At 36.2% G+C, this 24,583-nt stretch overlaps 1 protein-coding gene across 4 annotated transcripts in view; it reads left to right on the top strand.

Annotated features, from left to right (window-relative positions):
• The first annotated feature begins 1,443 nt into the window (after positions 1-1,443).
• Positions 1,444-24,583, top strand: part of LOC115991186 (ABC transporter C family member 2-like) — a 36,306-nt gene continuing 13,166 nt past the window's right edge. Inside the window, exons 1-17 of one of the 4 annotated variants that reach the window (XM_031114926.1) lie at positions 1,444-1,510; positions 2,083-2,548; positions 3,881-4,059; positions 4,451-4,490; positions 5,084-5,240; positions 5,658-5,772; positions 5,865-5,945; positions 9,493-9,517; positions 9,745-9,801; positions 15,689-15,754; positions 17,038-17,112; positions 18,736-18,843; positions 19,116-19,250; positions 21,431-21,537; positions 21,632-21,725; positions 22,007-22,174; positions 23,161-23,301. In XM_031114926.1, coding sequence (XP_030970786.1) covers positions 2,216-2,548; positions 3,881-4,059; positions 4,451-4,490; positions 5,084-5,240; positions 5,658-5,772; positions 5,865-5,945; positions 9,493-9,517; positions 9,745-9,801; positions 15,689-15,754; positions 17,038-17,112; positions 18,736-18,843; positions 19,116-19,250; positions 21,431-21,537; positions 21,632-21,725; positions 22,007-22,174; positions 23,161-23,301 — 1,881 coding nt within the window. In that variant the 5' untranslated portion in view covers positions 1,444-1,510; positions 2,083-2,215. Of the gene's footprint in view, positions 1,511-1,541; positions 1,658-1,848; positions 1,943-2,082; positions 2,549-3,880; positions 4,060-4,450; positions 4,491-5,083; positions 5,241-5,657; positions 5,773-5,864; positions 5,946-9,492; positions 9,518-9,744; positions 9,802-15,688; positions 15,755-17,037; positions 17,113-18,735; positions 18,844-19,115; positions 19,251-21,430; positions 21,538-21,631; positions 21,726-22,006; positions 22,175-23,160; positions 23,302-24,583 lie in introns of those variants that run through there. The other 3 variants (XM_031114924.1, XM_031114925.1, XM_031114927.1) reach the window with 3 other exon arrangements.

The following is a 24,583-nucleotide window of genomic DNA, read 5'->3' as shown; positions in this document are numbered from 1 at the left end:
TGTACTTGAGAATCCAAATTTGCTTTGAGGGGGAGGGACCTCTACGATTTAGCAGAAAATACAAAAGGGTATACATTGATGTGGTGAGTGTGGTCCACTATGGGACTATTCTTTGCATGAAAATATGGAACTAACTTTGGCATGCCATTGATGTGGTCCATAAGATACTCAAAATTCCCAACATAGTTTGGGCATTTATTCTTCACAAAAAAAAAAAAAAAAAAAAAAAAAAAACTTAGACAATTATAAGATTTTCATCTACTAGTAACACATGTATTAGATGGAAAATTTTGATTATGTAACCAGCCACTGGTTAGTCCGGTTATGTAAAGTTAGATTTGTTCAATTCTTTCCTTAATTTGTACACAATCATATAAATGGGGAAAAAAAAAACTCCTAGAAATCCTGGATCCATGGTGTTTTGAATCATTTAATTCCTAAATGTTGGTGGGTTGAATCAGAAATGTTTTATATTGATGCAGATAAAATTTTTTTTTTTTTTTGAGAAAGTATAAAATGTTGTTAAAGATAGTGTTAAAAGCTTAGTAGCTCAATAACATTGCTTGTTCTTCTGTATGAGGAGAAGCAAGGTTCGAATCCCCTTTCCCCATTTGTTGTAACAACTTAATTATAAAAAAAAGAAAAATTATAGTCATGATTTCTCCAATTACATATTGTTAACTAATCTTATTTTTCACTGCGCATTATTAGTGTGATGGTTATTCAAGTATAAGTGCTTGTAGGGTGTGAAGGAGTAAGAACCGGGATTCAAATTTTTAGGAGGAAGTTTCACGCACATATATACTTAGATTAGGCTAAAATATAATTCTATCTAAGAGAATACCAAAAAATAAAAAAATAAAAAAAAAATCAAACTTGAAGGCCTAGACTTAGGGCTGTAAATGAACCAAGCCGTTCATAAATAGCTCGGACTTGGCTCGATAAAAAGCTTGTTCATGAACGAGCCGAGACCGAGTAAAAAATATTGTTCATGAACAAGTTCATGAACACCAAGATTCGATATAAAAGTAACAAAATAAGTTGAGCCTATGTTTATTTATGAGTTTGGTAATAAAATTGATATGAGCTTAACAAGTAAACTCATATCTTTCTAAAACTTTAATTAATTATAAGTTGAGACTACTCATCCAAACCAAATAGGTTAGATAATAAACTTGATATAGACTTGATAATATACTTATGTTGGATCACAAGCTCAAAAACATGATATTGAGCTTGAGTTTGGGCCTGATGTTGAGCTTGAGCTTGGCTTGACTAATGAATCAAGCCAAGCCAAGCCAAGCTCAAGTTTTTATATTTTATAACGAGCTCAAGCTTGAACAGTATTTGTAGGCTTGTATCAAGCTCAAGCTAAACTTGAACATTCTATTTTTGCTGTCGAGCCGAGCTTGAACATTCACTACTCGACAAAGCTCGGCTCATTTACGGCCCTACTTAGGCTAGACTCCATCAAAGACACCCTCCTACGCACACACACACAAAAATAAAGGTGACTTTTGGGTTCCTTTTTTACTTTTCATTTTTCTTCTGCTCTTGTTTTCTTTTGGTGTTGAATCCTGTTTATTGCATTTGAATGGAAAAAAATTCTTGGGTCTAGTGCTCTGTTTGGAAACTGAAAAAATGAGCAAGAATAAAGGTGAATTTCAAATCTGATTGATATTGAAAAAAACAATTTTGGACCCAAGAAAGCATAAGCTTTTGTGTTAACTTTGGCGTGAGATTCTAAATTTACTGATTTGAAGCCTTGTCTGTATTTCTGACTTTTCAGAAGGCTATTATACTCTGATTTTCTTTGTGTTTAAATTCTGAAATTCAAAATTTTATTGATTCATGTTTGTTTTAAGTTTAAGTTTTTTCCTGGATTAAAATGTTCAAAACCGTCGAGACTTGTTGATAAGGCCAAGCAAGCATGAAAACCTTGGTTAATTATTCCAACTATTGTACAATTTACACTTATACTAGGCTCACTTGAGTCCAACGTGTTTTTGTTTTGTTTTGTGTGTGTATTATTTGATAGCTAGTCTTTCCTATGAGGCTGAATATGGTTTAATTGTATTGCAGGATATAGCTTAGTTTGTTGAAACTTAGAATCATTGGACTCATATTAGTTGTGAAAGACAACTCCATTAGGAGAGGGAGAGTATATGTACTTCTAAGCTTGGAACTTTTTCTGGGGGAGGAGTGACACAAAAAAATGGCTTTCAAGCCACTGGATTGGTATTGTCAGCCAGTGGCAAATGGGGTGTGGGCAAGGACAGTGCAGAATGCATTTGGTGGATATACACCATGTGCTGTTGACTCTCTAGTTATCTGTGTTTCTCATTTGGTTGTTCTGGGTCTTTGCTGCTACCGGATATGGCTGATCAAGAAGGATTTCAAAGCCAAGAGGTTCTGCCTGAGGTCGAAGTTGTATAACTATGTGTTGGCTTTATTGGCTGCTTATTGTACTGCCGAGCCTTTGTTTAGATTAATCATGGGAATTTCAGTCTTCAATTTAGATGGGCAGGCTGGTCTTGCTCCATTTGAGGTAAGCTCGTTTTAAGTTGCTTGTTTTGTTTCGTTTTTTTCCTGAGAAGCAAGGTAAAAATATTACTCTCTTAGGGGGTTCTGTACATGCATAATTATACAATTTAGCTTCTTGAACTTTTCACTTGTCTCCTTCACCATTTTGTAAACTTCCTTAATGGCTGAGACATGGGATATTGATAATGATGATTAGTTTTTGTTTTTTGGGTAAAAATGATTACACTGCAAGTTATAGTTCAGAAGAATGATATTTACTATTAGTACTTCCTACTTCAAATAAAAGTTCTACTAAATTTTCTTAAATTGAGCTGGTCAGAATGCTGTGAATTCTATATATAATTGTTTGAGAAGTTAACTTGTACGAAGGATAAGAAAACAAATTTCTTCTGTTACCGTTCTCTGTTGTTGAAAGGATGATCTGCAGCACTCTGTTTGTACAGTAATAGGTGAAGATTTACCTATGAGAGAGAGAGAGAGAGAGAGGAACTGGGGAAGAATCTGTGAATGAACACTAAAGTCTATGGGCCAATGAGCTAGCTCAACAGGCCCTTCCTCCTCTCAAAATAATGGGTTGGAGGGTGAGGTCATGCGTACAAGACCCGATGGAGAATTATTTTTGGTCATGATCTTAAACTGAAATTACTTCTCTTTTTTTAGGAGGCATATTATCATTTTTTTTTCCCTGTTGAAAGACAAATGAGATGTATAACATTGCATTTGACATTATACTTTTGGGACTATTGAAAGAAAATCTTAATCTTGAACTTGATGCCGGAGTGCATGATGTGGTTACTGTGGAAAGAGCGTAACAGCTGTACTTTTGAGGAGAGTGTGAGACCTATTGAGCATTGAAGTCCTTTCTGCTCCCTACTATGTTTGATTGGTCTCGAGCATGGAATTTTACCAACTGTACTTCCATTTTTGATTTCCAACTCTCTTAGATCTTCTAATTGATTAGCTTGCATTTTTTCAAGGTGCTTTATGTTCATCGTAAACATAGAGTAATCCTTTTCATTTGCAATAAAATTCTATTACTTATAAAAAAGAAAAAACTAATCTTGGTTTAAACCCATAATTTTAATTTCTTATTAGAAGATTACTAGTTGTCACTCTTCAAAATAAATAAGAAAATTTCAGTTATTTAAATCCACTCACCCTATGTTTGGAGATATTGGATTTCAGTTTCATTTTTAGTTTAATTTGAGTGTTTTATATGTTGACACTTAAATTTGTTTAAGAAGTCATGAATGTAAGGTTTGTTAAATTGTTGCAGTATTTATTTATTTTGGTTGTTTTCAATTCAAAGTATCTTAATTTTATCCTCTTTTTACAGACTGTTTCTCTGCTCATCGAGGCTCTTGCATGGTGTACAATGCTGGTCTTGATTGGTGTAGAAACTAAAGTATACATCTCTGATTTTCGATGGTTTGTCAGATTTGGAGTCATTTATGCTTTAGTTGGTGATGCTGTGATGTTCAATCTTGTTCTTTCCATGAAGGACTTCTATAATAGGTTTGTGTTTTCTGGTTTTTTGAAGTGGATCCCTCATTGGTTAAAGATGATATGATTGTTTTTTTTCATATCTCTCTCTCTCCCTCTCTCTCTCTCTCTCTTTTGTTTAGAAACAAAAGAAAATATGCACATGTAGCGAATGATATGCTTGTCTTATTTTTATGAGTTTCTTTTGTAAACTTCCAGTGTATATGAAGTATCTCCTTTTCTTTGAATAAAATATATTACTTATAAAAAACAAGAAGAAGAATATCTTTGGAGCTCTTACTTTTATTTCTTGTTGAAGCTCAAACTTCCAATCTCGTTAAAAAAATGTCTTAAGTTCTGTTGTAGAAATTTTGAACTTTTTGGTGGGACAAGACCTATTAACAGTTGTGTGTTGTTCGTGCAGCTCTGTACTGTATTTGTACATCAGTGAGGTTGTTGTCCAGGTTGGTTGATCTTGATTCTCCTTTTTATCATTTACACAACATTCATGTTTTACTTTTTCAACCCAAATTTTAAATTGCATTGCATATTTGATTTTTTTCTCAACGTAGTAATTGGCACCCCTAGCTTGTTAATCTGCAAGGTTAGTAATGAAAATTAATTTGTTCAAATAGATATGTACATGCGCACACATTGACTTACCCTTAAGATACACGCGCACACACAAATTTATAAATATGCTGTAGCTCAAATGACTCTTCCTCCTCCCATAATTTGGATAGAGAGTGAGTTCACGGATTTGAGTCTTTGAAACCCACTGGGTGCATACCAATAAAGAAACTGTATGTAATGTATGCACAAAGATGGCCAAATCAAAGTATGGTCTAAATTCAGGACCCAAGGAAGACTGAGAACAAGTATTCCTTGCGATTTAAACTTTTTAATTAACACTCAGCTACATTGCAAAGCATTACAATAAATTTTGACATATGCTTATTGTTTCTTGTACTTTCTGTGAACTTTGACTCTGTCATTCTCTTCTTTTTGGGATAACATCCACTTATTAAAGTAAGGATTAATGATTATTTCAATGCAGGTTTTTTTTGGAATACTTTTACTTGTATATGTTCCTCGCTTGGATCCCTATCCTGGTTATACCCCAATTGGGGCTGAATCAGTTGATGATGCTGCATATGAAGAACTTCCTGGAGGAGAGCAAGTTTGTCCTGAGAGACATGTCAGTGTATTTTCAAGTATGTATATATCAATTTACATGACCTGAATGCCTGTCACTTAGAAAATCTCAAATGACCATACATGTTGATGGTGAATCAGTGATAGAAATCATTAGTGTTGGAATTAAAAAAAAAAATGAAATGCTATGTCAGCTAGTCAAGGTGATTTCACCCATGTTGTACTATCTAACAGGCTAACAGCTATCATCATGCTAAATGCTTTCTTATCTTCGTTTATGAAGGCATTAAAAACTTGTTTAAAGTACTTAATACATAGTTTGCTTAAAGAGACATATGGGGGGAAGTAATTCGATCTTTCCATTTGTCTTTTCCCCACTGCCATTTTTCTGTTGCATGCTAATTATATCATGGTGTGATCTCTTTAGACCAATTTAAATTACTTTATTAACTCTTTTTTTTTTTTTTTCCTGCCAGAAATATTTTTTTCCTGGATGAATCCCATAATGAAGCTAGGCTACAAAAGGCCTCTCACAGAGAAAGATGTCTGGAAATTAGACTATTGGGATCGAACTGAAACATTGCACAATAAGTCTGTGCTCATTTTCTTCTTAAGTTTTTTTTTTCTTCTTCTTGAATCTTTTTATATTAAGGTTGCATCAAGGCTTTTATTTAACATTGTAGGTTCCAGAAATGTTGGGCTGAGGAATCGCAGAAGCCTAAACCTTGGCTTCTAAGAGCCTTAAATTATAGCCTTGGGGGAAGGTAAGTTTTTGATAAACTTGATGATGGCTTTTTTGTTTTATACCTGGTTTCATTTGAGGCAAAAGGAACTCAGTTAGATATCATTCCAAATCATTTTTAGGATATCTCCTTTTTATTTTACATTTCTGGCCTTCTAATACAATGGTCACACCAGGGACATTCTTTCACTTTACATATAAGAGGCTCATGAATTAGACGTAATGAAATGCAAATTAATTATGAAAGCTATAGAGTTTATTCATTAAGTTTCTCTCTGTTTTTTTCCTCTCCATTGCATCTTTGTTTGTCATAGATTTTTCAGTGCTTCTGCCAGTTTTGTAAGCTTCCTTGCTTTCTTTGCTCTTTCTCCTCTTAAATTAAGTTGCTCTTTCTTAGGTGTGAATTCATCATTCTTCATATGCATGGCCAAACTATTTCAAGCGTCTTCCTCATCTTTCCTTCAATGAGGGCCCATACTGTCAATGAAAGGATGACTTCATTCGTTATCTTTTCATCATAGTATTCCCATTCCATCTTCATATTCTCACTTTAGCTATACTTATTTTATGAACATGCTGCTTTTTTATTGCCCAAGCTTTGGTATATAGAGCATAGCTGGTTTTATAACAGCCTTATGAATTTTCCTTTTAACTTACTGGGTATTATATGATCACACAATACTCATGGGTATTTATTCACTTCCTTCATCCTGGTCAAATTTTATGGCAGTATCTGCCTCAATATCCCCCCCCCCCCTTTTTTTTTGTAATAAATTACTAATTCAAGATATCGAAAATGATTACTCTTTTTAAAGCAAATTTTGTTGGTTGGTTTTAACTTAACAAAAAAGCATATAATAAAAAAAAATACTAGAGAGATATATGTAGTATGAATGATTATGGTAATGTTTTTAAAATGATACTAGAGAGATACATCTAGTATGAATGATGATGGTAATGTTTTTCGATTTTTTGTAAATCTGAAAATTCCTTGAAGATGACTTCCATCACTTTGATTCTTAAGAAGAATGGTGCTGTTAAAATTAAGGATTTTCATCCTATTAGTTTGGTGTGTATCTTTTACAAACGTTAAGCAAAGGTGCTGGCTAATTTTTTAAGGAGTGAAATTGATATTCTTGTGTCAAACGTTAAGGAACCCTTTTGTTGAAGGTTGTTGAACATTGGACTCAATTCTCATTGTGAATGAATGCCTTGATAGCATAATTTGGATTGGTATTCTTGGGTTTATTTGCAAGCTAGACTTTGAAAAGGCATATGACCCTGCAAATTGGGACTAGATTTATTTGTTGGGTAGATTTGGTTTTGATGGAAAATAGAGGAAGCAGTTTTGGTTTTATATTTCAACAGTTCAATTATTTATTTCTGTTAACGCTAGTCCTACTGGTATTTTTTGGGTAGTTTGTGAGGGTTGAGATAGGACACCCTTTATTTGCACTCGTATCACACTAGTTATGGAGGTTCTTAGTATGATGTTACAGAAAACTGTTGGTGGTGTATTTTTAGCTAGGTTGCACATAGAGGGAGGAAGAAACCTCTCACTTACTATTTGCAATGATAAAATTCTATTTTTGTTAGGTGAATTTAGAACAACTTAATTAAATTTGGCACATACTTTGTTTTGAGGCATTGTCAGGCTTTTAGGTTAATTTGAGTAAAAATGAGTTGGTGCCAATAGGTGATATTGTAGGAGCATTCCTTGGTTGGCCTTTGGGTTTATCTTTCAAGGTGTGAATGGCTTGGAGTGCTATTATTGAAAAGGTAGAAAAGCAATTGCATGTTGGAGGAGATGTTAAGGCTATGATGTTATTAAAAAGAGATGCTTGGGCTAGTTAGTTTGGAAGAATGATGGTATAAATAATTGTGAAATATATATTGTGAGGGTTGGATTCTAAACATGGAAGGTATAAATAATTGTGAAATATATATTGTGAGGGTTGGATTCTAAACATGGAAGAAATCAGGTAGAATCATGCCACTGTCCTGGGAGTTAGCAGCTTCTTTCTCATTTCTTCACTTGATCCAATCTCAAGTTCCTAGGGGTGGTGGAAGTGACAGTCTTTGTTGGAGCCTCAATGGAAGTGGGAAGTTTGACACTCGGTCTTTTTATCATAAGATTCGAGATTTTACTCCTAATTTCCCTTGGAAGGGCATTTGGAAAGTAAAGGTTTCTAAAAGGGTGGCATTTCTTATGTGGACAGCAACTTATGGCCAAATTCTCTTTTTGGATAATCTTATGCTCCGTGATCACCCCTTGGCAAATCGTTGTTGTATGTGTTGTTGTAATGAGAAATCTATGGATCACCTTCTTATTGCTTGTTCTTTAGCTCATTCAATGTGGATGCATATGCTTCAGCTGTTTGGGATTGATTGGGTTATGCTAGGTTCAGTTGCAGACTTACTATGTTGTTGGCACCATTGGCTTGGAAAATATAATTCCGATATTTGGAATTTGGTACCAGGTTGTTTGATGTGGATTATTTGGACTAAACGTAATCGGCGTTCTTTTGAGAATATTGAGAAATCACTGGCCCAGTTGTTAGAGTTGTGCTAGCGGACTCTCTTCAATTGGTCTTGGTGTTGGGGTCTTTCAGATTGTTCTACTATTATTGATTTTCTTTTGTCTCTTAGAATAAGTTTTTGATTCCTTTATTTCTTTTTGTTTTCTATGTTGTTCTTTGTTCACTATCGTGAACTTTGTGTATCTTTTCTTTTTTTTCTATTAATAATATTACTTTCTTACCTATCAAAAAAAAAAAAAAAAAAGAAACCTTGTGTATTGCCAAGAGGAGCTTTCTTCTTGTGGTGTGTAACATTAGGGAAGACCATGACAATGGATAATCTAAGGAAAAGATGAATGATTATTATGTACTAGTGTTTTACGTGACACTTTCTCCATTGTGTGGTGGCTCACAAATAATGGTCTTTGATCTTTTGCTTGTTTGGTGTTGCTTGGATTATGCCTTATTATGTGATGGAGCTGTAGTCATGTTGGAAAGGTCATTGTGGTAAGAGAATTAATGGGAGCATTTGGAATGCGGCTCCCTTATGCTTAATGTGGCGTGTTTGAGGCAAAGAACAAGACTTAGTTAAGTTGGAAGTTCTTATTGAAAACCCTTTATGAATTGACCTCGACTTGTATTTTCACTGCCATGGACTGCTTAGAGTTCTTGGATTCATTAAGCTTCTGATAGTTTTCTTGTGTGCCTGTGTTTTCTTCTCTCTTCCTCTTCTTCTTCTTCTTCTTCTTCTTTTTAAAATTTTAATTATTTATTGATAATAATTTATATATAAATTTGGGGGCTAGAGCTGCTTACCAATCACCTCTCCCGAATGTCTCAAAAGGGGAACTTTGTGCATTGGGTATGATCTTTTTTTTGGGCATCTCCTTTGATACCTCCTGTGTAATAGAGTTGAGCCCCTTTTCTGCACTTTGATATTAAGTTTTGTTACTTAATAAAAAAAATGCCATTTGTCTAAATTGCACGCTCCTTCCTCTGTCATTATTATATACAAGCATATTATTGATATCCTCTTTTTGCAACCTGTAGGTTTTGGTGGGGTGGCTTTTGGAAGGTAACAAGCATATGCATTTGCAAAAGTGCAGTTACTCCCATTTTTATCACACACACACATGTATATGTTTTATTATTACTGTATTGCCATGGCTGCTGACGTGTCAAATATTATATGAAGTCTTGCAGCATTTGGTTGACCTATTCGTTTTTATTTATTTATTATAATCTGTAAGTTATATAAATATATAAAATTTTACATTTTTTTAATGTATTTTCAACTTGTAGATTGGCAATGATCTTTCCCAATTTGTCGGGCCACTCATCTTAAATAAACTCCTACAGGTTTGTTGGTTTTTATCAATGTTATCAATGCTTTACTGGGTAAATCACTTAGTTTTATGGGGTTTCTATGTGACATCTAACTCTAAGATGCACCTCGTTGCAATTTACAAGCTTGATGTGTGCATTTATTTGTCATATGCATAAATGTAGATGGTTAATTGAATTAGTAATTGTAGGGACACAATTTTTAACGATCCAAGGATGACATTGGGCTCGTATATAAAGGACCCGAACAATATGATTTGTAGAGAGTGGGTTTGGAAAGGCTAGACCTTGGTCGTTGGGCAACGGTTTAGTCAGGATTTCCATGGAAGCCCATTCGAAGGTGGATTTGGCCTGTAGGGCTAAGCCTTACACGGATGGGGTTTGAAAGGTTTATCTCCTCGGACTAAGTCCGAGGAGCGTCTCCTCTTCGCCATTCATTCTTTTTTTATGGGTCTCCCTCCTCCTCTCCCCCTAGTTCATGGGCCGCCTCTTGTCAATGCAACGAGTTTCCCTTTTATACTAGTATTTCCTTCCCATTCTTCACCTACGTGTTCGTTTCTCCTTATTCGGGGTGGTTACTTGTCTTGTCAATCCTCACATCAGAGTGGTTGGGAAAAACTGGATAGCATGGTATGAGTATGGGTTTGTCAAGTGCTAGGCTCCACATTAAGGTGCTGGCAGCCTTCTCCTTCGTGCTGCTCTTGTACTGAATCTGTCATTTTCTTCAAGCGTTTTTGTGAGATGTTGGATGTAAAGTCGTCCTCGGCCACATCCCTGGGCCTTCAAGGAGCTTTCGTTGCGCGTCCTTGGCAATAGGGCTCCTTGGCCTGGGATTTGGGCCCTAAATACAAAGTGGGCTGGGACCTCAAATTTTGGGCCCCACAATAGCCCCTCAAAATCCTGCTGTCCGACTTTTTAATTGGGGAGGAGGGTTTTGGTGATGTTAGGCCCACATTATGGCTCGCTCAAATCCAGAACTCCATTATTATTTGTATTTTTTCATTTACATGGGAGGCGTGTCAAGATAAGGGCCACTCCTTTATTTTTCGTTCACGCGGGGTCCTTTGACATTTCGGTACTCGAGGCGCGCCTTCACGAGGATCTTCAAATCCTACGGCTGAGGATGAGGTTGGAAATTGAGTCAAGTCTGCTTTGTCCGTAGCATTCCTTGGAAATTTGCATGAATTAAATGCCACCGGTTTGCTTCTATGTATAAATAGGGTAGGGGGTCACTCCACCTGCAATGAACTCTCCTGTTCCCTTCAGAATCATACTTCTTCTTTCATATTCACGATCTCCATTTCTAGTGCCACTCTGCCTCAAAGCAAGATGTTTGAGGCGTGGATGGGGATGAAAGGTCTCCGCACGCTTCAGAGGCACCGAATCCTCAAGGTGATATGGTACGGACAAGGATGACACAGATTCAAGCCAGTCCCCCGTTTTGACAGGAGGAAGATGGTATTCCTCCCTCTTTTAGTCAAAATCCGAAGCAGGTTCTGGTCATGCCAGATTTTTGGTATGTCAGAAGAAGGAATTTCCGCCATTAGCGCCGTCTGCCTTGTCGTAGGCAAATTTTCGCGGGGGCTCCTCAACTTCCGGCTCCCTGCACCTTTTCTTCAACGGTGCAGGCCTCAAGTTGGGTTCCCTGCACCTTTTCTTCAACGGCGCTAGCCCGAAGCCAGGTGCTCTCTACACCTTTTCTTCAACGGTGCAGGCCCCACGTTGGGTTCTTTGGCTGCCTGAGTTATGGGCATGTAAAAGTATTGAGGAATGGTTTTCTTACACAACTCCTCGGAACAGCAGCCAACCTCTCCTTTGTGCTTTTTCTTCGGCTTTATCTTCATTCTCTTGTATTTTTTCTTTTTACTTACGTAGTTAGCTTCAGTATAAGCTTACTTCAGTTTTTCATTGTACACTGTACTATTTCTTTATCTTAATAAAAGATGAGTTTATTCCTTTCTAAATATTTTTCCTCTCGGCAGCAATTACTTTGTGAATGAATATTAAATATACGTTTGCCTTTAATGATACTTGGAGCAGAAAAATGCCTTAAAACAAATTCCTACTGGTTTAAACTTACTGACATTATCAAGTATAACAATGGTAATTCTCAATAAATTAAACTCTTGGAACTAACCGGAATAATGGCCGAGCGCTGTGCGATGCATGCTAGACAAATGTCCGAGAACGATAAACTTCTAAATAATTCATCCGAGAGGGTAGCCAAGCAGTGAGGGACCCCAATAGTGTTTTTGGTAGCATATTGCTCTATATTGCATCAATCCCTTTGGTACTGAGGATCCGAGGGTAGACTGGGGAATCCATTCAGTATAGGGATTAACCCAACTGTTAATGGGTAGTTCTCCTCGGATAGATTCTAAGGTTCATGTAACGTAATTTTTCTTTTAAGTACTTGGTTTCCCCATGGGCTTGAGTCCGAGGACCATGCAAGGCCTTGGTTCTGTCCAAAACTTGTAAGATTTCTTTTATGTACTTGGTTTCCCCATAGGCTTGAGTCCGAGGACCATGCAAGGCCTTGGTTCTGTCCAAAACTTGTAAGATTTCTCTTTTGTACTTGGTTTCCCCATAGGCTTGAGTCCGAGGACCATGCAAGGTCTTGGTTCTGTCCAAAACTTGTAAGATTTCTCTTATGTACTTGGTTTCCCCATAAGTTTGAGTCCGAGAACCATGCAAGGCCTTGGTTCTGTCCAAAACTTGTAAGATTTCTCTTTTGTACTTGGTTTTCCCATAGACTTGAGTCCGAGGACCACCCAAGGTCTTAGTTCTGTCCAAAACTTGTAAGATTTCTCTTATGTACTTGGTTTCCCCATAGGCTTGAGTCCGAGGACCATGCAAGGCCTTGGTTCTGTCCAAAACTTGTAAGATTTCTCTTTTGTACTTGGTTTTCCCATAAGCTTGAGTCCGAGGAACCACAAGGTCTTGGTTCTGTCCAAAACTTGTAAGATTTCTCTTATGTACTTGGTTTCCCCATAGGCTTGAGTCCGAGGACCATGCAAGGCCTTGGTTCTGTCCAAAACTTGTAAGATTTCTCTTTTGTACTTGGTTTCCCCATAGGCTCCGAGGACCATTGGTTCTGTCCAAATAGGCTTGTATCATGCAAGGCCTTGGTTCTGTCCAAAACTTGTAAATTTCTCTTATGTACTTGGTTTCCCCATAGGCTTGAGTCCGAGAACCATGCAAGGCCTTGGTTCTGTCCAAAACTTGTAAGATTTCTCTTTTGTACTTGGTTTCCCCATAGGCTTGAGTCCGAGGACCATGCAAGGTCTTGGTTCTGTCCAAAACTTGTAAGATTTCTCTTATGTACTTGGTTTCCCCATAGGCTTAAGTCCGAAGACCATGCAAGGCCTTGGTTCTGTCCAAAACTTGTAAGATTTCTCTTTTGTACTTGGTTTCCCCATAGGCTTGAGTCCGAGGACCATGCAAGGTCTTGGTTCTATCCAAAACTTGTAAGATTTCTTTTATGTACTTGGTTCCCCCATAGGCTTGAGTCCGAGGACCATGCAAGGCCTTGGTTCTGTCCAAAACTTGTAAGATTTCTCTTATGTACTTGGTTTCCCCATAGGCTTGAGTCCGAAGACCATGCAAGGCCTTGGTTCTGTCCAAAACTTGTAAGATTTCTTTTATGTACTTAGTTCCCCCATAAGCTTGAGTCCGAAGACCATGCAAGGCCTTGGTTCTGTCCAAAACTTGTAAGATTTCTCTTATGTACTTGGTTTCCCCATAGGCTTGAGTCCGAGGACCATGCAAGGCCTTGGTTCTATCCAAAACTTGTAAGATTTCTTTTATGTACTTGGTTTCCCCATAGGCTTGAATCTGAGGACCATGCAAGGCCTTGGTTCTGTCCAAAACTTGTAAGATTTCTCTTTTGTACTTGGTTTCCCCATAGGCTTGAGTCCGAGGACCATGCAAGGCCTTGGTTCCGTCCAAAACTTGTAATTTTCCTTTTTTTTTTTTTTTTTTTTTTTACTTTTTTTTTTTCGACCATAAGCCCCTATACTAGGGCGGAGAGAGTTGGCTTGAGGCCAGAAGCCCCTAGAAATACTCGCGCCCTTGGCACTGCAAGGCGTAGCCCCTAGCAGAAGTTTATGTCGGAGCAACAACTGTATGTCGCCGGAGATGGAAGAAACCCCACGAACCTCTGCTTGCCATAGAGTTGACTCCACCGCAACCTGCGCCAACGTGCAAGCTCCCCACAGACGGCGCCAATTGTAGGGACACAATTTTTAACGACCCAAGGATGATATTGGGCTCGTATATAAAGGGCCCGAATAATATGATTTGTAGAGAGTGGGTTTGGAAAGGCTGGACCTTGGTCGTTGGGCAACGGTTTAGTTAGGATTTCCATGGAAGCCCATTCGAAGGTGGATTTAGCCTGTAGGGCTAAGCCTTACACGGATGGGGTTTGAAAGGTTTATCTCCTTGGACTTAGTCTGAGGAGCGTCTCCTCTTCGCCATTCATTCTTTTTTTATGGGTCTCCCTCCTCCTCTCCCCTTAGTTCATGGGCCGCCTCTTGTCAATGCAGCGAGCTTCCCTTTTATACTAGTATTTCCTTCCCATTCTTCACCTACGTGTCCGTTTCTCCTTATTCGGGGTGGTTACTTGTCTTGTCAATCCTCACGTCAGAGTGGTTGGGAAAAGCTGGATAGCATGGTATGAGTATGGGTTTGTCAGGTGCTGGGCTCCACATTAAGGTGCTGGCAGCTTTCTCCTTCGTGCTGCTCTTGTACTGAATCTGTCCTTTTCTTCAGGCGTTTTTGTGAGATGTTGGACGTAAAGTCGTCCTCGGCCACATCCCTGGGCCTTCAAGGAGCTTTCGTTGCGCGTCCTTGGCAGTAGGGCTCCTCGGCCTGGGTTTTGGGCCCTAAATACAAAGTGGGCTGGGACCTCAAATTTCGGGCCCCACAGTAATAGTACTCATCAATTTTTGGTGATGTTAATCATGTTTATGAGTTCAAGTTATTGTGGTCAGGACTCATGATTTTCTGATCGTGTGGATCCATAAATTATTACGTGCCCCTTTGATAAATGAGATATAAATGTTCAAACATATCAGGTCTTGAGCAATTTACCAAACAATTGGCTGGCCTACCAACTTGTTGTCTTGAAAGTTCTTCTATTTGATTATGGAACTATTTATTAATATATATAAGAACTAAACTATGTATCTGTACAGATTTGAGCTTTATATGTGCTTACTGCTGCTTGAAGCTCTTACGATCTTTTGAATAATGAAATGAAGGCTTGACCTTGTCTCAAAAGGAATGAAGCATTAAGTTTAGATGAGTGACTAATAAGGGCCAAAATGGAATTGGTAATTTCAATTTTAAAGACCACTGTCACTGAGCAGATGTAAAATGCAAACAATGGTTATATTATTGTTAATGTTTTATTAGACAAGGATGAACAGGTTCGCCATGCATGACTGTAACAATGCAGATATTATGATTGCGAGGATTCTGAGAGATCTTTGCCAGATCTTAAATTATTTTTCTTTAAAAATATGTTGGATTGGTTGTCAGTTGTGGGAAAATACTCTGTGTGCTGTTTATGATTTGATAGATCATCGTAATTTGGGCTTGATTATTTTTTCCCCATCGTATGTATACTTGGGCGACTCTCTTTTTTGGTCTTAATAAAATTCATTATTTATAAAAAAAATTGCACATATTATGATTGCTGTTAATTAATTTATCTTGTTAGTGATTTGGGTTAGTTAGAAGACACTACTTCATGGTGGGATGTTTATGTCCTTATTTTACTGTAACAGTGTCAAATCAATTCTTTATATATTTAAACTTGGTAAAAAAATAGCATTATGACAGCCTTGTCAGATGCTCCTTCAAAGTATACAACTTGATTTATTTGATGAATTATCTGCAGTCAATGCAACGGGGGGATCCAGCATGGATTGGGTACATCTATGCCTTCTCAATATTTGTTGGAGTGGTATGACACGAGTCCTCTCTTTTTGTTTCTTCATTATCTATGTATGTGAAGATATTGATTACCTTTAACTTTCATGTATGCTTATCATAGTATTGCTGCTTTAATCACATATGCATGGTGCAGATCCCTTGCCTCGTGAATTGATGAGAGCCACTTCGTTGATTTAGTTTCTAGCTTTCTGTTTCTTTTCTGACTCTTGCAGGGCCACATTGAAAATTGATCAAGAACTAAAAAAAATTATTATAATGCAGTTTGATAATGCAATAAGAATTTGTTGGACTAAATCAAACTTTTTGGTTCTGAACTGTTCATTCTTCATTAAATTCAGTTAAAAGAACCTAAATGTTATACATTTAAACATGTAGATGTTAGAGTTATTGAATTTGGTTCTACACATATCTCTGGATGTTACCACCTTTTAGATTTCTATTTTGTGTGTTTGAAAGTTCTCTGTTGTTGATGAATTTCATTTACAGAAAATTTTCTTGTAATTTTCAGTGCCTCTGCAAAATGGCAAAGCTGAAAATCTCTCTCCTAAGCTGTTCTTTTACTCTCATCTCATGATCTCTCTAAATCCAATTGACTTGGTTTTTCTAAAATTCGGATCCTAGATGTAGAAATATAAGAAGGCAGGCCTCCTTCCTCATCAAGAGAAATGATATTATCGAGGATATAACTTTCTTCGTAGTGGCTCCGTTCCATGCCTCATTCCATAGGGAACCTCAAAGTGGCTCTATTTCATTATATTCCATCCATGTCCCTTCCACCCATCAGAGCCATGGTTAGCCATTGGTCATTAAAAATGTCAGCAACATACCCTTTTTGTGATTTCTTTCTATCAAAGGATCATACAAATGGTTTGATTCCTGAAGTAAGGCGTTCTTGTATAGACTTTTGGATATTTTGTAGGTTTTGTAATACATTTCATATTTGGATTTCTAAGGAAAAAGATCATGGCATATCCTGTTGTTTTATTCTTACTGTAGGAATCTTAAAATAATAATGCAGGTGCCTTGGAAAAAGTATCTATGTGGCTTCATTAATGTTCCTATGCTCTTTCCCTTTCATTTTAACGGCTTTTTCTAAACATTTGTTGTCTCGGTAATTTCATCTTATAGTCAACATGTCTTACAATTATCTACTACTTGCTTTTAATAAGAAGTAGCGCTTTCTACTATTGGCATAACCTCTTTCCATAAAAGCTTCGTAATATAAGCTGAAAATTTGGAATAATTGACTTATCAAGAAGCACATAGAATTTCTGACACGGTAATTTTCTCCAGGTTTTTGGTGTGTTATGCGAAGCCCAGTATTTTCAGAATGTAACGCGTGTTGGTTACCGGCTGAGGTCAACGTTGGTAACTTCTTTTGTTTAAATGGTTTTTTTTTTTCTTGATCCTCATGACATGATTTTGGTGCTTATTTATGTATTTCCCAATAAGCTTTGCCTCTTTTGCAATATCTTACAGGTTTATTTTACTGGGGGGAAGTAAGTCGTTGGTATTGTTTCAAAATAATTTGGATTTGCAACAAAGCTCAGTTCACGCTCTAGGGGTCTCACTAAACCCTAAAGCCAAGAAAGACACAATAAATAGTCTCTTATGTCATTGAATAAGAGATTTGGAATTCATAGCCCGTCTTCACCAAAAACCAATAGGTGTCTTGGCCTAATGATAAAAAGCAATTATCATGGAGCAGACACCATAGATTAAAATTCTATCGTTTTTATAAAAAGAAAGGACTTGGACTTAAAAATAACTAAAAGCATAATATAATTAAATATTTTTTGCTTACTGCCAGTTTTGGTGCTATTCAGATTTTTGTTTGCTAGCTTATCTTCTTACCTCAAACTATTATCCATGAAGTTTTCAAATTAGATCTCTGGTTTCATATTGGATTTGTCACTATTTGAGCTTGCAGCAAGTCCTTTGATGAAAACATGCTCATTCTTTGTTAGGCAAAACTAAGGTACAGTTCTTTGCTGTTGTACCTTAGGTTCCCTAAGTGAAATTAACCACATGGTTGTATTGACCAATACAACAAAAACAGTGTTTTATTTTCAAATGGCAATTAAATGCAACCATGTGGTCAATACAATCACATGGTTGAATTTAATTGGGAAACATAAGGTACCATACCTACAGAATTCTACTTTAGTTTTACCCCTCATTGTCTCAGAGTTTCTTGTAAGCTTCACCTATTGGTGTGAAACAGGCTGGCCTTTTTAATTTCTTTAGTGGAAACTTTAGTAGTTCATGGATCTGTTCTTGCACTTAGTGATGTCTAAAATTTGGAAATAAATTTATTTATTTATTTTACCAAGGTTGTAATTTGTATGTTTGTATATTTATCGAGTGAGAAAGGGGATGATCTTCTTAACAACAAAAAATTCAGTACATTGGGAAGGTTTTGGGTTTTGTACATTAGATACTTGAACCCTACCTGATTAACAATTCATAAAATTATATTGAATTTTCAGTATTTTTTTAGTGGTTTGAACATAATGAATTATTATGACAATTGAGTGGTTATGGTGCTTGTTGATTTTGGATCATACTATTAATATTGTTTAATTTAGTAAAAAGTGCTGATTAATGCTTAAATTTAGTTAAATAGTATTTCAGATGTTCACAATTAGGTTAACCTGACCCAACTCATCGTAAGATAAATGGTTTAGTTTGGGTTTTCCAAATGTAAACAGGATGTAATTCTTTAAATTTAATACATTTTGGTACGGGTTTGGTATGTAAAATATTAAAGGGATTGGGATTGGAAATGCTTTCTCCTTCCATTGCAATTCGTAATATTAGGTAGTGTGGTCATATTTTACTGGATCATATGCACGGGGGTCAGTGAAGTTATAAGATCCCAGTTCTACTAATGCTAGGCAAAGTTGAACTCACTTTCTTATTAAGTTTCATGCCAGTGCTGAAGGTATTGATGGTTTGCATATATTTATATATGGTTCTTAATTTATGCAGGTTGCTGCTGTATTTCGTAAATCGTTAAGGCTAACTCATGCAGCTCGCAAGAAGTTTGCATCTGGGAAAATAACCAACTTGATGACAACTGATGCAGAATCACTTCAGGTTTGCTCTTTTTACCATTTGGTATACACTATATTGTACAAGTTACCATGCACTGTTGTTGCCCCTTTGTGTTTTTTAATGAAATATTTACTTACCAAAAATTAAGAGTTACCATGCACTATGGTTTTAGATGGATAAATTGATGAAACTTTGGATACTTTTCATTTTAGGGGTACTACCAGACTGATTATTTAAAGCCTTGTCAGGGTCTTCTCTCTTTTTGAAACTAAATCGTTTGATTTGATGACTAATTTGTTGCTTTCATTGTACAGCAAATATGCTATTCGCTTCACGCTTTGTGGTCTGCTCCATTTCGTATTGTTATCTCTATGGTTCTTCTTTACCAGCAATTGGGTGTTGCTTCACTTCTTGGTGCATTATTGCTAGTTCTTTTGTTCCCCATACAGGTTCAAGAGTTAACTTCGCATACTTTCATTGAAAGAACAATATCAGTATCATGTCTCACACATTTTATTTTTTTGTTTGGTTTGTCTTTGACTTTATCTAGTCCTATGGTGTTCTGTTAAATTTTCTTCTGTTTCATTCTTTCTCCAGATATTGGAATATAACATAATGGCTTAATCACCCATAAGCTGGGCAAAATTGAGCATGATATTGGAAGTGGAATATTTTGGATTTTGTTATAATCAGCACTAACACTGTTATATAAAAGGAGTAGGCATTTATAAGAAATGGAGGACATTTGTCATGCTGAGATTAAAAAAAAAAAGTCAAGATATATGTTCTCTTGTTTACCTGTTGTGAATTAATATGTTGTAAAGGGTGAGTGAAAAGGAAATGAAAATTCAAAGCAAATCGCTGCAGGAGAGTGAACAAAATTACATATAGTGGTGTCCTATTAATTGAGAATGTTGCCCAATTGCAAAAACCTAAATTGTTCAGCTGATCGCAAATAATTGGAATTGAAATTTGTTAGCATTGAATGTTGAATCTATATTTGGGATTTCAATTTTCACTTCCAATTTATCTTTTTAAACTCTGGTTTAGTTGTTGAGAACTAGAAAAAAATAGGATAAGAGAGAAGCCTGGCATCTGTAAATAATATCTTGTGGAACTTTCAAATTGTGTATATTGGAATTTTACTATTCTCATATGGAAAAATTGGTTTTAAAATTGAAACGCTTCATATAATTTAGCAAAACATTCATTTAGCCTTAAGAGCGATGACAAGAAGATTCATGTTCATCAACCTACCTCCACGTTGGAGAACATGCACTGGTCTATAAATGCTTCAATTAAAATGGTGCAGAGGCACAACTCATGCAATGAAAATAATGATGAGCCTCTGAATCAACAGCTCCAAGCTGATAGTTGATAAGGAAGCCTTAGTTGCAAATGTCATGCAATTCTGCAGTGGTTCTGTTCATTTGGGGGTTGAATTTAATGTGAACAGTTCATGATTGGGAGTTGGAGTCCATATCGTTATTCCAAGAACTACTGTATGTGCGAGACCGGGGGGGGGGGGTGTGAAGAATTGTTTAGAACAGATTTGAGGTAGATTTTATTATAGAGCTATCCCCTTTTGGAGTTGTGACGATTCCCTTTGAAAAGCATTTGGAATGCTAAATTCTCAACAAGAGTTGAATTTTTTTATTTGGGTTGCTTCCTAGGGGAAGATTTTAACTATGGATAACTTGAGGAAGAGATATTATTTTGGTGAGTTGGGGTTGTATGTGCAAGGGGAGATGGGGAGACAGTTGATCATTTGCTTCTTCATTGACCTTTTTGCCCAAGAGCTATGGGATATGGCCTTTGCCCTTTTTGGGGTTCAATGGATGATGGCTAGAGTGGTTATAGACTTACTAGCTTGTTGGCAAGGTCACTTTGGGCGACATTAGAATGGTGAGATCTAGAAGGCCATCCCTCATTGCTTGATGTGGTGCCTTTGGTGGGAAGGAAATTGTAGAAACTTTGAGGGGGGTGTGAATGGATAGTTTTTGACCTGAAACTGCAGTTTCTTAGAACCCTATTTGAATGGATGACAGCATCGGGGAGTTTTTCTTTTTCAAATTTATTAGATTTTAGTGATCAAGGTAATTTTGGCTCTTAGTTGTGATGTAGTCCTAGTATATGCACTGTGTACTTGATGAGACAATCTCATGAGACCACCCTCTTATAAATTGTGGGACCCACACATGTGAGAGGGAGGCCTCATGAGACCTTCTCATACGATACTTTTTTTGTGTACTTGGTGCTTTCTTTCATCAAATAAAGCTTATAAGAAATAAAAAGAAGAATTGAAAACGAATTAACTCACATATATGCTGCATTTTAACTTCTATGCTATTCTGTCATAATATATGTGAAAACTTTCACTTAAAGACACAATAAATCATGTTAGGCTCATCCATTCCTGTTTCATTTGGGATCAAGAAATATGGTTGGTTGGTAATCTGAAGCGTGTGAGCCTGGTTGAGCAGTCATAGAATCTAATAGGTATATGCTTCTTTTTGTCATTTGGTTTGATGATATTGCGGCTCTATTTTGTTTTACATTTGTGCATCTTACATTAACTCTTTCTTAAAATAGATTGTCCATAATTTGTGTAATTATTTTGTGGGAACAGACATTGGTGATAAGCAGAATGCAGAAATTGTCTAAGGAGGGGTTACAACGTCAGGACAAGAGAATTGGTCTGATGAACGAAATTTTGGCTGCCATGGACACTGTGAAGTATGATTCATTTTGAGTGCAGCTATTCATGGGTTTTTATGTGGTATTAGACATTTAATGTTCTTTTTGATTGTCTATGCTGAAAATGGCTCAGGTGTTATGCATGGGAAGATAGTTTCCAGTCTAAAGTACAAAGTGTTCGGACTGAAGAATTATCTTGGTTTCGTAAAGCATCACTACTAGCAGCAGTATGGCATTAGAAGAATGCAAAAAATATAAATTTGCGGTTATTTTTCTTTTGTTCCAATTTTTTATTTCATATTTTAACTGTTGTTGCACTCGCTGAGTTACACATTGCCGTACACACAATAAAATTACTATGCCCATTGGTAACTATATTTTTGTAGTCCTATTTGGGCATATGATTTGCAAGTTGGATTTGGGCCTATCTATGAATGTAGATGGAATGCATGGGGACCCCTTCAGTGCTATCTCATTCATGTTCTTAACCTTTTCCCTTGTTTTGCAGTGCAATGGATTTATACTAAATAGCATCCCAGTTGTGGTGACTGTGGTTTCATTTGGATTGTTCACTTTTCTTGGGGGAGATCTAACACCTGCAAGAGCTTTTACTGCAATTTCTCTATTTGCTGTGCTTCGCTTTCCACTATTCATGCTTCCTAATATAATAACTCAGGTTCTGTCTTCTTCACCTTGGTCATATCTCATATACTGCTGAAATATTTTATATGCCATTTTTGCATGTAGGGAGGACAGATAATCATTTTCTGCTTACACTAATTACTTCTTTTCTGCTCCATGTTAATTAATCTGAGTATTGTTGTGTATGGTTAGGTACTTTCAACTGGCAGATCCTTAAAAAGATATTTAGTCATAACTTTTTAATACATACATTTTTAACTTGCATTTCTCAGTGGCACTTATAATGCAAATTTAAACAAATTCTGGTACTAACCGGTTAATAGAATATGAAATATCTCTCCATCTTGAGTGTTAAGTTAGCTTCATTGGATATTGAAGAAAATTTAGATTCTTTTCTGGAATTTGGGGCTTGGTTAGTTGTAGTGGTTAATTTGAGTGGATCAATTTCTTCCTAAAGCTATTTTAAGTGCAAGTGCATTTTATAATCAACTTATAGTGTACTCATTTACATCCCAACCATTTTTTTAAGTGGTGAGATATTCTCATAACATTCTCACTATTGTTTTAAGTAATCACGTGTACTCAAAATTTAGTCTCTTTATTGTGAATAAATGAGGGCATTGAAGTCATATCCCATATAGTGCCTTTCAGTCATCTAAACAAGGAAGCTTGTGGGAAAAGAAAGTTTGCCAAACTATTGTATATTTTCAACATATGTTAATTATAAGGATATGGTGGATGGGACTTCAAATATTGTAGTTAAACTTTGTCCTTTCTAATGGAACGTTTTTTAATATTGTAGCCTAACATTCCTTGTATGTACCATATTGGCTTGAGTTCTAGCTCAAAAGGCACCTCTATTAACTTTAAGAATGGGGTAGAGGGAGTGGTGTAGATTAAGATCCACTGAGTACTTAAATGGTTTTTTTTTTTTTTTTTTATTGTGCTTCTATGCTGCCTTAGTTTGACATGTAATTTATGCAAAATATTTTGTCTTATAATGCTGCCTTACTTTGGCAGGTGGTTAATGCAAATGTATCCTTAAAGCGTCTAGAAGAGCTACTCTCAGCTGAAGAAAGAATTCTTCTACCAAACCCACCTCTAGATCCAGGATTTCCAGCCATCTCAATCAAGAATGGAAGCTTTTCATGGGATGCAAAGGTCATTATATTTAATGTTATAGCCTTTTAGTGTGTGTGTGTGTGAGAGATATAAGTATATACATAGATTTTTAGAAATGAACATGTGCATATATATAATTATTTAATAATTTATCTCATAAAGAAGGGAAACCTCATGTACGCACATGCTACGCCACTAAAGAATTACAATATATAAAAATTACATTCAAAAGGAAACAAAGTTTTTATTCTTCAACAGATTGTATAACACCAGTGCCAAGAATATGAGACCACTTAAGCAATGATCTCAAGAGGTCGCTGCCAAAGTTTTTGTTATCTATATGCCTATATATATATATATTTATTTATTTGGAAATATAAATACTCCTTGTAAAATAAATATGAGAACTACATAATTCATACCATCTCATTACCAACATGAACAATAACCAATTCATTGCATATATCCTGGTAGAAACAAAGTCTTTATCCAGAATGGTTGGAATAGAACAAAATGCCTGGAACACCTCGGTACGGCCTGGTATTTGAGTTGATACAAAATAAAGGGTTGCTATGTACTGGTTTATGCTCCAGTATTGTAACTACCAGCCAGTATGGAACATAATTCAAAACGTGGATCTCCACAGCATTGATAGGAGGGTCTATCAATTTATATAATAATGGACTTTATAACAAGCTTGTATGAGAGAGAGAGAGAGAGAGAGAGAGAACATCTACCAAAGGTAAAAGATTATATGATTGGAAAAAAAATCTATTTCTAAATTGATGAGGAAAGTTGATCCACCATTCTCTTCTAGGCATTACCCAATGAAAATATATTATCCCCAAGTCATGGGCAGCTATGCAATGCATAAACAGTTGATCCTCAGTTTCACCTGTACTTTTACACATACAACACCTATCTGCCAAAATTGACCCCTCCTAATAAGTTTATTGTGTGTTTAAATTTTCCCCTATGCTTTTGTCCACACAATTTTCCACTGTCAAATTTTCCTGTGTATATTATGATGATATACGTATTACTAATTTAGGATTAAGGTTTTCCTTTTGCTGATAATTGATGATTGCTTTCATTTTGAGTAACCTGTAATTCATGCTACTATGGTGACTGCATCTAAGAAAAACTGGCATTCAGATGATTCAAATTCTTTTTCCTGAGGCACCAAGGTAAAAATGATAGTTTCATTCCTTTCAGCAATGCCAATTGATGCATAGTAATTGCTGGATTGATGCTTCATATACATATATATATATATATATTTTTTTTTTTTGATAAGTAATAAAGATATATATTCAAGAAC

Source organism: Quercus lobata, chromosome 5 (genome assembly GCF_001633185.2).
Source record: "Quercus lobata isolate SW786 chromosome 5, ValleyOak3.0 Primary Assembly, whole genome shotgun sequence".
NCBI lineage: Eukaryota > Viridiplantae > Streptophyta > Magnoliopsida > Fagales > Fagaceae > Quercus > Quercus lobata.
This window is presented reverse-complemented; position numbering and strand designations above follow the sequence as displayed.